General features: G+C 34.4%; 1 protein-coding gene across 1 annotated transcript; it reads right to left on the bottom strand.

Annotated features, from left to right (window-relative positions):
• Positions 1 to 11,544: 11,544 nt before the first annotated feature.
• LOC133819558 (transcription factor bHLH147-like) lies at positions 11,545 to 12,717 on the bottom strand. The gene has a single exon (XM_062252833.1). It carries the CDS (start codon positions 12,381 to 12,383, stop codon positions 11,730 to 11,732), a length of 654 nt encoding a protein of 217 aa, XP_062108817.1. The 5' UTR covers positions 12,384 to 12,717; the 3' UTR covers positions 11,545 to 11,729.
• Between the last annotated feature and the right edge of the window lie 1,936 nt (positions 12,718 to 14,653).

Genomic DNA, 14,653 nt, shown 5'->3' with positions numbered 1-14,653 from the left:
ATAAGAGATTATATATTATATATTTAATGTAATATTAAATATTATAAGTGAATTTTAAATTTAAGTTTCTTGCTAATTTAAAAAAAAACAATTTGTTCCTAATTCACAGTAGATTATATTATATGTTTAATATAATATTATTCTAATAAGTGAGTTTAAGTTTAATTAAATTTTATTTGAGTAATAAAATGTATGATTTTATTATTGTTAAATAATTATCATTGTAAAATATCTCAAAATGTCATATTTTAATTTATTTAATTATTTTAAAATAATTATTATTGTAAAATATCTCAAAAATATTATATTTTAATTTGTTTAATTATTTATTATTTTTAAATAATTATCATTGTAAAATATCTCAAAAATATCATATTTTAATTTTTAATTATTTATTTTATTTTATTTAAGTTTAAGTGTTTACAAACTACCATTAAATATAAGAATACTCTGTTAAATATAAGAATATTTCTTTAAAGTTAACATTAAAAAAATAAAAAAACCGTTAAAACAAATAATTTTTGTTATCTACACACTTATTATATAGAAGAGATATAGTAGATACAAACAACGTGCAATCCACGTTTGCTTAGTTTTATTTATAAAATTTATTAATTTTTTTTATTAAATTTGTATCATTATGATATAAATTTCAAATAAATAAACAATATTATATATAAAATAACGACATAAACATATTAAATGAATAATTAAACCAAAATATTATTTATGATTTTTAAATATATATATATATAATATGATAAAAATTTTAAACATAAATGATAATTTTTCTAATAAAAGCTCATATTATGTATTATATTTTATTATTATATTGATATTTTATAATATTTAAATTTATCTCTCCATATAATAAGTGTGTAGATAACATAAATATTTTGTTTTAATAGTTTTTTATTTTTTTCCGTTAACTTTAACAGAATATTCGTATATTTAACGTTAGATTGTAAACATGACTTAAATTTAAATAAAATAATTAAACAAATTAAAATAAGATATTTTTTAGATATTTTACAATGATAATTATTTTAAAATAATAAAACCATATATTTTATAACTTAAATCAAATTCAATTGAACTTAAACTTAATATTATATTAAACATATAATATATAATATTTTATTATCACTGTCAAATTCAAAAACTAGAGCAAACTTAAACTTGAACAAAAATTAATTAATTAATTAATTAAAATATGACATTTCTAAGATATTTTATGATAATTAAAATAATTAAATCATATATATATTTAAAAATAATAAAAACATACATATCATTTTTTTTTCTTATAAATTTGTGTGATAATTTATTTTTTATCAAATGATTGGAGCTCTTTTTCTTCATCAAATTCATCAAAGAACACTGCGAGATACATTAAAAACTAAAAATAGTTGATGCATGTATAATGTCTACACTATGACTTTTTCTATTCTTATTTTATTTCTATTATTAATTTCTTTTTAAATATTATTATAATTTATATATATATGTATATGTCATGCAGTCATGTAAATATATGTATATATCAATGTTGTGTTTAGATGTCATATATATAAATATTATTGATATAAATATTTATATATACTATAGAACTATAATTCATTCTATTATGTATATATTACAAAAACAATGAACCAGCTTTTATCAAAATGATAGACAATGTTTACAACTTTAAAATTAAGCAAATGTGAATTGCATGTTGCTTATACCTAGTATTAATATAAGTATTAAATATATAATCTTGTATTAAATATTATTATGATAATAATAATATTTAAATTCATATTAATATAATTAGTAAAAAATTAAGATTATATATTATTATCACAATAATATTTTATAACATTTAAATTTATATTAATATAATGATTAAATATTTAGTTTTGTATCATTTATTATTATAATAATGATATTTTATAACATTTGAATTTATATTTATATTAATATTATTAATAAATATTTATTTTTAATTTATTTTAAAAATATATTCTATTATATATTTAGAATATTCTGTTAAAATTAACAAAATAACTGTTAAAACTAATAATTTATGTTATCTACTATACTTCTATTTATATACAATAATATACAGACGTAGACGTACGATGTTGTGTATATATATATACGTACGATGTTGTGTATATATATAATATATATATATATATTATATTTATAGTGTTTGAAGTTGGTTTAAATGGGGAGATTAACATTTTTGTGCATATGAAATTATGTATATAAAGAACATGATCAGGTGAGTGATGTTGACAATATTGGAGCTTTAAAGAATTTCACCAATGACGTTGCCGGAAATCTAAGGCTGGATCTTTTCTTTGGTTTCTGACATGTACGATTATCCAAGAATATTTATTCATTCATGCAGACAAATTAATGAAAATTATATATATGATGCCATAATATGTTATTAAGTCCGGTTCCTATTTATATATAATACATATAATTTTGTGTGCGTGTGTGATCGAACTAGTACATTAATGTTTGAAAAATACTTATTCTATGTTTATTTATTTTTTTAAGTACGAAGCATATTGCTTGCTTTAGCAATAAAGACATACTTTCTTATATATAAAAGTTTTATATATATATATGATAGGTAAAAATAATGTACATCTGTTTAGTTTTCAATTTATAAACATACTTATTTAAATATATATTTATTTTTATTATTTTTAATTATCATATAAATTTTAAATAAATAAATAATATTATAAAAATAAATAAAATATATTTAATATAATGTATGACATAAATATATTAAAAAATTAGAGTAAAATATTGTTTATAATTTAATAAAAACCGGCTTACTTTTCTTTTCTTCAATATATAATAGAATGAATTACAGTTCTACTATATATATAGAGATTATATCAATAATCTCTACTCATAATATCTAAACACAACATTGACATAGATATATATATTTACATGATTACATGACATATATATAAATTACAATAATATTTAAAAAGAAATTAATAATAGAATAAAAAAAATCATAGTGTAGAGTAGTATATGTAACGCCCTACGTCACTATGGTTGTTTCGTGGAATGACGACTCACCCTACAAACAAACACAAGTCTTTCCAACGTGCTTTGTCCTCACCCACACGCTTCTTAGGAAAATTTTCCATGAGGTCACCCATCATGAGACTACTCCAGGTCAAGCACGCTTAACTTTGGAGTTCTCAAGTGATGGACTACCGAAAAGAAGATGTATCTTGTTGGCATAGGTAGTACTCATCAATTCATTTAAGCCATCTTCAATTATGTAGTCTCATGCCTACACAGTCTTAGAATCATCACACCTGACCTTCCCTAGGCGATGTGGGATTGCACAGCTTTTACCTAGTTTTTCCCCCTGCGAATCACGGGATTCTGACTGTCACAATCACCCCCCCCCCTCTGGGGTCCGATGTCCCCGTCGGCCACACTTCCGGCTAGGTCAAGGCTCTGATACCGTGATGTGGGGCGTTACAGTATACATGCATCAACTATTTTTAATTTCTAATGTAACTCGAAATGTCCTTAGGTGAATTTGATGAAGAAAAAGAGTTCCAATCATGTTAATATATTTTACATGGATTTTAAATTTAAGTTTGTACGCCCTAATTCTCCACGGGCTATTAGCAGGCTGAGGTATTGCGTAATTGTGTATCAGCCCCGTGGGTGGCTTGTACCCGGAGCTGCAGCTCCCAGGTCCCACCTCTTTAGCTCGAGGTAACCGCAGGTTCACTGAAGTTGCTAAGGAGTCAGGTCAGAAGCATGGACACCGCGGACTAAGAAGACATCCAGCTCGAGGTACGAGCCTGAGTTGGCGTCTATGACCCCTTATAAAGTCAATCACGCAATGTAAACGTGCATATATCAGGCATCACGTGTCTGATATATCCCTGAATTCTCGGACACGTAGCTTAAACGTGCGTGTTCAGGCACCCACGACTGGGTTGGGCCGTGCGGCCCATTATCCCCCTTACCTATTGATTAGACCACACTTCATTTGTCAGGTTTTAGGAATTAATCATGAATGTCAAAGAGATGACATGATGGATAAGAAGGTCACGGGATGACCCCCCTTGCCAACCCCCAAGTGCCCTCTCCTATAAATATGGAGACCCTGGGAGTTACAAGGGGTTGGACTCTATTATGTAAAGAAAAACCCTGTAAAGAATACCAGGAAACTAGCAATAATATTGGCTGGTGGAGTAGAAGGATTTTAACATTTGAACCACCTAAAAAAGTATTTGCATCATCGTCTTATTTTAAGATCATTCATCTGTTTCGGTTCATTACTTAGCACTAATCCCACTCTCTTATTCTGTTAATTACCTGTTGGCGAAGAACCGCATCAACAGATTGGTGCTTTCATTGAGAGCCTGTTAGATTGGTGCTATCGCAAATACCCAACCATGGTGGTCACTCGCTCAAGACATGGTAACGAGGTGGACCAACGTGATGGGCAGGAGGCCCATCATGTCGCCATCTCCGATGATCAGAACCCTGAGGTTCAACAGCGATTGGGCAAGCAGCCAATAAGCCAAGATGATATTGGAAGTTCGGCTCCCCAACCACCTAATCCGAACCCAGGTTTCTACACGACGGTGGAAATGGAGAATGCACAGCTGAGGAGCCAGCTGGCAAAAGCTAACCTGCAGATTCAAGAGGTTCTGGCCCGGCTACCCCCTCTTACAATCGACGCTAATGCCGGAAAGAGGCCAGGCGAGACTCATAAGTCCCACCGGGGTAATCGGTCCAAGCCTAGCCGGTCGATCAGACCCCAGACGTCGAATTCTACTCCCACCTCACACCACCGGGAGACCACTTTTGAAGAACTACCCAGGGCCGAGCAGCAGTGCAGCCGATCGGTTCGAACTTCAACTCCCAGTTCACTTCCGCCCTCGAGCGCACCCAAGAGGGCTCGAGGGAGTTCGCGAAGGAGATCCGGGCAGCCGTCCTGCACCCTGCTCAGACCGTAGAGCGTAGGACCAGGAGGATGGTAGGGCGCAGTGGCCCCAACCTAGCCTAATCCGCCCTGACAGTGCTAGGATTGCATCCCTGGTCAGGCATCCTCCTTCACCGATAAGGTACCCATCTCCTCCTCGGCCGGTCCGAGATATTCCAGTTTATAAGAGCAGTAGGAGAAATCCACCTTCCGCAGGGCCTTCCCATCGTAGCAGGGCGCCCAGAGAAGTCCCGAATCCTCCTCCCCAGAGGCGGGCTCCGAGCTTCTCAAATGGGAGCTATTGGACCGGAAGCCGTCGAAGTGACCTTTCTGGCGTAGACCTGCGCCAACGCTTGAGCTCGACGCAGGGTCCTCAAGACGCCCCGAGGGACGACCTCCGAGATCGTCTAAACTCCCAAAGAAGAGACCCGGCGGGAAACGGCAGCCGTGCTCACCCAAGGGAAGACCTGTCCGAGGTACGCGACAGTGGGAACTTCCCATATAACCTATCTCAAGATAGGAGGGACAGTAACCCGCCAAACGTGTACAATGGGTCCGGAGCTGTTGAACAGCCTCGGAACAACCAGGGAAATCAGGACAAAACCCTTGAGTGCCTGGCTCAGATGGAGGAGCTAATGAGGAAGCTCCTATCAGAAAAAGAAAAGGACGAATACGATTCCGGGGACAAACTTGAGCTCTTCGCCCCCAGCATAGCAGCAACGGCGTATCCGCCCGGTTTCCGTATGTCGTACTTGTCCAAATTCAACGGAGACGGATATCCATCAGATCATCTGGGCATGTTCAATACTTTGATGATGGCCCACAACATTGGTCCCGAGCTGAGATGTCTAATATTTCCATCCACATTGACTGGGCTGGCCATGCAGTGGTTCAAACAGAGCAAGAAACAGTCAATCAGCTCGTGGAAAACCTTCTCTACTGACTTCAAGAGAGCATTCCGAGCTTCCCAGGCTGCCCGCGTCAAGGCCGACACCCTGGCAAACGTAAGGCAGCAACCCGACGAGCCTCTGAAGGCTTACCTGAGTAGATTCGCGAAGGTCGCTACTCGGGCCAGAGACGTCGATGACAGCTCCAAGCTCATGGCTTTAAGGACTAGAATCCCTCGTCGGGGGGGGGGGGGGGGGGACTCTAGAACGAGATACAAAGGAAGGGGGTCAGCTCCGTAAATGAATTCCTCAATAGGGCCCAGGGGTGGATCAACTTGGAGGAGGCGCAAGCCTCAGCCGCAGGAATCAGCCAGGCCCCTGAACAGCCTGGTGGAGTGGGAACGGAGGTCGTGATAGCGACCCAGACCGTTACACAGAATAACCAGTTTGGTGGAAGCAAGAGAAAGAGGAGCAGCGAGGGTAACTAGCACGGCCAAAAAAAGAACAAGTCCGGAGAAAAATTTAAGCCGGTCTATGCAACTTATATGGAGCTCACCCACTCTAGGGAGAACATCTTCCTAGCAAATTATGCTCGCCTCCCCTGGAAGAAGCCGGAGCCGTTAAAGCACCAGAAGGGAAAGCGATACCCTTCCAAGTTTTTTCGGTTCCACAACGACGTTGCCCACAATATCGATGATTGTAGGCACCTCAAGGATGAGATTGAAACTCTCATCAGAGCCAGAACCTTGGTTCAGTATGCGCGGAATAGAGTTCCCGCAGCCCGTCCAGCTCCAGAAGTCCCGGTTAGTCAGCCCGGGTCACGGATAGATCAGGAGGTCCCTCCTCCAGTAATAGGATGAGAGATCTCCAAAATCTCTGGAGGTCCTCATTTGGCTGGCACGAGCAGAGGTGCCCAAAAGAGGTACGTCAATGAACTTAAGGCTCATAATGGAGTGGAGTTCGTCCCCAAGCAGCATCTGCCAAAGCAGCAGCGATTGGAGAGGCAACCAATCATATTTACTGAAGAAGATGCCAGCCACGTCCAGTTCCCTCATAACGACCCTCTGGTCGTAGCAGTTCAGCTCGCTAATCGAAGGGTTAGGAGAGTACTGGTCGATAACGGGAGCTCGGTAAACCTACTGTTCCGGTCCACGCTGGAGAAGATGGGTTTGTCTGTCACCGAGCTAAAAGCCACCTCCATGATGCTATACAGATTCTCTGGAGAAGGATCGGCGACAATAGGAACGATCGAGCTGGTGATCACCTTGGGAGAGGGACCTCGGACAGTCTCGAAACTCCTTGAGTTCGTGGTCATCGATTGTCCTGCCGCGTACAATGCCATTTTGGGTTGGCCTACACTGATAGCGTTTGAAGCCATTACCTCCATCCGCCACCTCACGCTAAAATTCTCCTCTTCCACGGGGATATGCACGGTCCGTGGCGATCAACTTGCTGCCAGGGAATGCTACAACATTTCCATGAAGGGAAAGTTAAAACCCGGGCAGTTAACGATGACCGTCCAAGGCGGAAATGAGGAATCTCAGGAACTTTTGCCTAATCCTGAGATTGAAAAACCTCAGAGCGCCGAAGGGGAAAATATCATCCTAAGTGATGATATTGACCCCAAGATAAGCGAGGATAAATCCGAGCTCCAAGCTATCGAAGAGCTCGAGGAGGTAAATATCGATCCACAGAATCCCTCACGGATGGTGAAGCTCGGGAAAAACCTACGTGGTGAAAGGAAGACGGAGCTGATTAAGTTCCTGCAGGAGAACCTGGATGTGTTCGCATGGTCTCACGAGGACATGGTGGGAATTAGTCCAAGCGTCATCATGCACACCCTTCATTTGGATAAGAGCGTGCCTGCGAAGTCACAGAAACAGAGGCGCTTGGAGACAACTCGAGCTGAAGCCCTAGAAGAGGAAGTAGCCCGGCTCAAAAAGTGCGGCTTTATCCGCGAAGCCAAGTTCCCGGTCTGGGTCGCCAATCCTGTGTTGATCCCGAAGCCCAACGGGAAGTGGCGGACCTGCATCGACTTCTCCGATCTGAACAAAGCTTGCCCCAAGGACTGTTTCCCCTTGCCTAGGATCGACCAACTCAATTTTGATAAAGAAAAAATTGAATATAACAACACAGTTTTTAAGCAGAATGATTTTATTTTTGTTCTGAATTGTTAGTTTGGTAAAGTATTTGTGATTTTAGTTGAGAAAACATTGACAAAAAATCGGGTTAGGGTTCTATTTTAACAATTTTACAAAACATAGGATCCAAAAAGTAATTTGTCAAAACACATGGTCCAAATAGGTAATGGAAAAAAACACAGGGTCCAAAAAGGTATAAACCCTAAAACATATAATATTATTTTTAAATAATTGTCATTGTAAAATATCTCAAAAATATCTTATTTTAATTTATTTAAATTATTTATTCATTTAATTTGATTTAAGTTTAAATCATGTTTACAATATAACATTAAATATAAGAATATTTTGTTATATATAAGAATATTCTGTTAAAATTAACGAAAAAAATAAAAAACCGTTAAAATAAAAAATTTCTGTTATCAACACACTTATTATATAGAAGAGATATCCAAGCTATATAATGAACTAGAGAAGGAATGATCTTTAGGCACTATCGTCACACAAAGTGAAAATAATTATAAATAGAGTATTGCTGTAAAGTAATTTAGGGCAAGTGTGACATATCATTATTGTGTACGATTTAGTATTGTATTTCATATATTTTAAATTAATTTAAATTAAATTAATTGAATTATATAGAAAGCAATATCCATTTATACCAATAATAATGTGTTATTATGAGGGTGTTAAAGGTAATATTGTATAGCTTTAGCTAATTACTGATTAAGCTATGGAGTAATTAGAGATGCACATTTTTCTCATGGGGACGGGGCCCACAGGGACCCGCTCCTAATGGGGTGGAGAATCCCCGTCTAAGTGGAGAATGAGCGAGGACAAGGATAATTTTCAATCTCTGAATAGGCGGGGACATGGAGTACTCCTTGCCCCAACGAGGCCCCGTTTAATTATTATATATTTTTATAATATTTTATATATTTCTTTATGTGTTATTGTAGTATATTAGTAAATTTTTTAATATTTTAAATTTTATTTGAGATAATGTTTAGTATTTTAAATTATACGTATTGTACAATATTTTAGTTTATATATAATTTATTATTTTTATTTAAAAATTTTAATATAAAATTGATTTTTTAAATAAATGAGCTTCTTGTAGGAATTTGCTAACCCAATAGGAGATTTCCCATTCTGTCCCCGATGAGGAATAAGAGAGGATGAAGCAGGGACGATGATTAAAATTATAAATAAGGATGAGAATGAGGGAGCATTCCCCGCTAATTTCCCTCCGTATGAGTAATAGTTTAAGATGTATGTCATATCATTGTGTGTAAAATAAGTCTATCTTTATTCTTTAAGGTATGTATTACACACATTAAATCTTAATTAATAAAATGATTTAAAAGCAGTACCCTCTTATTCTGTAATATGTGAAAAGAGAGGCAGTTGCGTAATTAATGTTAATAAAGCAACTCTCACAGTAGTGGTGATATATGATGATGATGATGATTTTATATTAGTAAAAATGTAGTCATAAAGATAATGAAAAACCATAGACCTTGGCACACTTATTATGTTAATTAGCAATGAATAACTACCGAATAATGTCACTTTTTTATTTTTATTTATTAATTTAATTTTTGGGTGTAACTATAATGACAGAAACACTAAGTGGAGCCAACTTAATTAATCAATTCAATTTAAATATGATTAGATTTTATAAAGAGTTTGTGTTAAGTAATCGTAGATATTCCGTCTTCATCATCATCTTTCTCTCCAAATTCAAACTAATTATCTCTTATATATCATTATGTGTGAATGAGAATAATATGTATTATGTATACAACCAAAAATTAAAACACGTAAATATCTATATAGCACATAGTTTTTTAGGTACTAATAATTTTGTAAACCATTGAAATTAATTGCTTGCATAATTACTGAGGAATATTTTTGTCGTTGAATATTGGATTAAAAGACAATATAGGTATAAACACAAGTCCCCAGGCTCTATTAATAATAAACTAAACTAATAATCATTCACTTAAAATCAAATAAGGTACATTTTTTTTCAATAGACGCATGCTTAATATACAGTACTAAATTAAAAGCTAAAAAATCAATTCATGACTTGCCTAATGAAATTTGAAATAGAAGTCTTTTTCTTTTCTCCCTAGGATGGGAAATAATTGGATAAGGTTTTAAACAAACCACATGGGTGTCGATTTTGAAATGGTGGAGTAAGTTTAAAAAGCATCCTTTATTCAAAATATTCACTACATATATAATACATTGGTCGAGCTAGAGTGAAATATCAGGGGTGAAAAACTTCTTTTATTTTTTCATATAAATATTATAAATAAAATAGATAGTTATTTATTTTTTTTAATTTTATATTAAGGGGTGCCACATCCACCATAGTTCCCTAGTTTATTCATTGTAAAGAAAAAAGAAAGTGTAATTTTTGACCAATAATCTAAGAGTAATGATATGCCTACTCAAATTATGCACTAATAGTAATAATAAATGGATATTAAATTGAACTATCTCCATACAATTAAAATGTCACAACTTTGGTGGTCCTTACTCTACAGTATGAGTACTGTGGAATATGATATCTCTATCTTCCTATACTGCCGAAACACCAATCAGCAGTGCTGATAGTGATGAAAGCCCCTCAAGCATCCGTGTGCGATGAACCTGAAAAAAAATTGGGTCTGCCACCCAACCCAATAGGGACTTGATGAGACTGAGAGGTTGCCCTGGCACTGTGGCTCTGGCTCTGGCTCTTGGGGTTATGCTATGTTATGTATGTATCCTTAAGTTTGAATTAGGGTGACATATGTCACCTTCTTGGACTATTGACAGTGACCCTTTTCAGGGACCAAGCCCTAGATGAATGCTAAAACAAGGACAGTAGCAAGCAAACACCCAAATTGGGTGAGTGTGAGTGTAGCAAAGGGAGGAGGAGGAGGAGGTGGTGGTGGTGGTGGTGGGGACAAGAGTGACAACACTCCACATGACAATGTATCCACTACTTCCTTTCGGCAAATGTGGATATAGATGCGACCAAATCCAACCCCCTTTTGCCAATTTCAACACAAACATGCTCTTCTTCATCCCATCCCATCCTATCCCCACTTCTCAAAAAGTCCCCTTGTATATCTATATAGTCCATGTATAATAATCTATATAGTCCATGTATAATAATAATAATAATAATATTATTATTATTATACACATATATTTATACACTGCGCCAATGAAATAGGTTAAGGTTCTTTTAGGTCTTTTCTCTAAAAACCAAGCAATCTTTTCTTTCTCCATAGCCATTCATGTAATTTGATTTGAAGTTTCAACTTTCAACAATACCATGAAGTATATATAATATCTAAATTTCTACAACTCATGTACAAGTTTCAACTTTCAACAATACCATTAAGTATATATAATATCTAAATTTCTACAACTCATGTAGTAACATACCCACCGAATATATTATAATTAAATAAAAACCCAATTAGTATTTTTCAATGCACATTATATAATCTCTAATTGACTAATTAATTGGGTCAAGCAATAATTGGAGAAATAAGGATATTGGAATATTTCAGTTATTATACAAACTCATATTTCAAAGATGATTACTTTGATGATGATGATACCTTGTATTTAACACAGAAAATTACCTGAAGTGGAAGATAGACAAATTAAAAGAAAAATACAACCTGATTTTTAAAATTAAAAATAAAAAAAAGGAAAAAATCAGGTTGGTGGCGCAGAACTTGAGCTGGCGCCGGAACTCGAGCCAGAGAGTAGCTCGGCTATGGCGGTCATGGCTCGGACTTGCATCTCCAAAGCGGCTATGTAATCTGTAGCCTCTTCTAGAATCACCGGCAAAGGTTGCTTCCGGCAGCCGGGAACCAACCGGCCAAGGACTCGAACTTTCCTCTGCACAGCCGGCAAACTCTTCCCCTTTAACCGAAAAACACTCACTCTCGGCTTCTTCGTCCGGTTACTAACGGTGGCCGACACCGCCGCCGGGGTCGGTAGCCTCTGCTTCTTATGTTTTCTAAACTTGAGCTTTAACCGGTTCGTGAGAATGGCCCGACTCCACCGAGTCCGGCCCTTGGCGGCAACAGCCAGGACTCTGTCCGCGGCCTCACGGACGGCACGGCCCCGGCGCGGCGGCGGAGGAGTCGTCGGCGACGGTTCGTGGATGCTGACGTGGCTTAAGGCCTGAAGGAGTTTGGAGGAGTAGATTTGTTGTTGGGCTTCGGATTTCCACCTGGCATGATCTTGGGGTTGATTAAGGCCGTGTTTGGATGACGGTTGGATTTTCTTCTTCTTTTTCTTTCTGGATGAGTCCCTTGCTCGATCAGTGGTTACGGGATTCGAAATCAGAGACGGTGACGCCATCAACTCAACTCAACTCAACCCGATCCGATATCGATTCCCGATTACGATTTTGATTCCTGTAAATAAATAAAAATCGATTATTTGGAATCGATACGAAATCCCCCAAAAAAAAAAGAATCGATTTTTATTGGAATTGTTGTTTGGGTATACTGAATAAAAATGGGGAAAAGTTTGAGAAATGAAAATTGAAATGGAGTGGAATTATGGGGAGAAAGGGAAAGAGGAGGGAATGGAATGAATTGGGTTGTGGGGGTTTGAAGAGAAAGGAAGGGGTTGAACGGAACGGAGTTGGTCGAGTCGAGGAGGAGAGAGAGAGCGACTTGGAGAGAGAATGGGAGAAAGAGAATCGGTGCTTATAAAGGAATCAAAAGCAAGCACGCGTCGTTTCCTTTAAAACGCACCGTTTTGTAATGCTTTTTTTGGGTTGTGTTGGGTTGGGACTACACTACTCCTCTTCCCAATTCGATATTATTATTTCCAACTAGTTCAATGCAACCACATTTTATTTTGGAAACTATTTTCTTGTTTAGTTCAATTCCATACACGTGACCAATTTAGAGTTGTAAAGTTTATTTGAAGTATTAAACTTTTTCTTTTGGACAAAAAAATATATTTTAGAATTTTGTTAAGCTATTTTTGTAGGTATTTCTTTTTGTATATACGTGTTGTATTCTTGTAACAATGCTATGATAGAAAAGGAACTTATATGATTTACCATATATTATCACAATTGTATTTGGGGATTAATATTTAATAAATTTCTGGTCTTCTCCTAAAAAAAATTATTAAAAGGGTTTTTGTAAAAAATAAAAGGTTTTTTTTCAAAAAAATATTAAAATAAATTAACTACTTACGGAAATTGTAATGTTTACAATATTTTATTAATAAAATCTCACAATTTTAATCAAATAATTAAACAACTCACAGCATAAATCTTGCATAATAGAATCACAATAATTATTAGAATAATACATTTAACACTAAATTAATAGCTTAAAACTCAATATACACTTAATAACTTATGAAATTTTTTTAACAAATTTTTTTTTAATGATTGAATCAAATATTCTTTATCTTAATCTTTTTTTCCTTACATATTTTTCCTATTAGACAAATATCATCTAAATTTAAAAGGAAAAACTGAAGAATGAAGATAAGCACAATGATAAATAATAAATAAAATAAATAGCAACTATGGCATTTAAATAATACTTGATAAAAATAAGTAAGAAAAAATAATAGGGGCATGAAGCAAAATGACCCTTAATGTTGTGTGAAAGTAAGTAAATGTCTATGTTTTTAATTTTGTAGTAAAATAGCCTAATCATCTATTTAATATCACATATTACCAAATATACCATTTAACAAATTACTATTTTATTCTAAATATTTTAATATTATGGTATATGTATATTAGTTTTGTTTAATTAGTTTTTATTTTAAAGTTATTTTGATTTTTTTCGTTTTTTATGAGTTATTGAATGATATACCATACCACAAAATATATATACTGAGTTGAAAAATAATATACCATCAAAACTTACAAAATTATTACTAAAAAATGTATATACTATGCTAACAAAATTATATACTACCATTAAAATGTATATACCATGATACAAAATTATATACTACCACTATGTATAATAAAATAGAAATTAAATATCACAAAAAAAAAATCATATACTATACCACAAAAAATATATACACTAATTGGAAAATAATATACCAACAACCTATAAAAAACTTAAAAAATCAATATAACTTTAAAATAAAAACTAATTAAACAAAACTAATATACATATACCACTATATTAAAGTCATACAGTCATAAATAAATTATAAAAGAGGATAATTTAGGTAATCAACAATGTAAAATAGTCATTTATCTATAATTTTAAAAATGAGGACATTAACTTCTTGATCGCTTTATTTTGGGCAATTTCCTATAATTTCTCAAAATAATAATATAACTTAAAAAAAAGAGATAAAAATAAATCTAAGTAGCTCCTTCACACACAAAAAACAAAAACAAAAAAACAAACAAAGCAACAAACATTAACAATTGAGTTTATGAATTACTTAATTGATAAGTAAATAAAGGAAACAATATGTCCAAAAAAAAAAATTGGGCAGCATTTCCCCTATTTCTATCACATTTCCCAAATTTAAAACGTCCATGTATACAACATATGATATATACAAAAATATTCAATAAATTAATCAAACATGCATAATTCTCATATTACTAAATCTAAAAAAAAATTGGG

This window comes from Humulus lupulus, chromosome 2 (assembly GCF_963169125.1).
Source record: "Humulus lupulus chromosome 2, drHumLupu1.1, whole genome shotgun sequence".
NCBI lineage: Eukaryota > Viridiplantae > Streptophyta > Magnoliopsida > Rosales > Cannabaceae > Humulus > Humulus lupulus.
The sequence above is the reverse complement of the archived record's forward strand: the minus strand, read 5'-3'. Positions and strand labels throughout refer to the sequence as shown.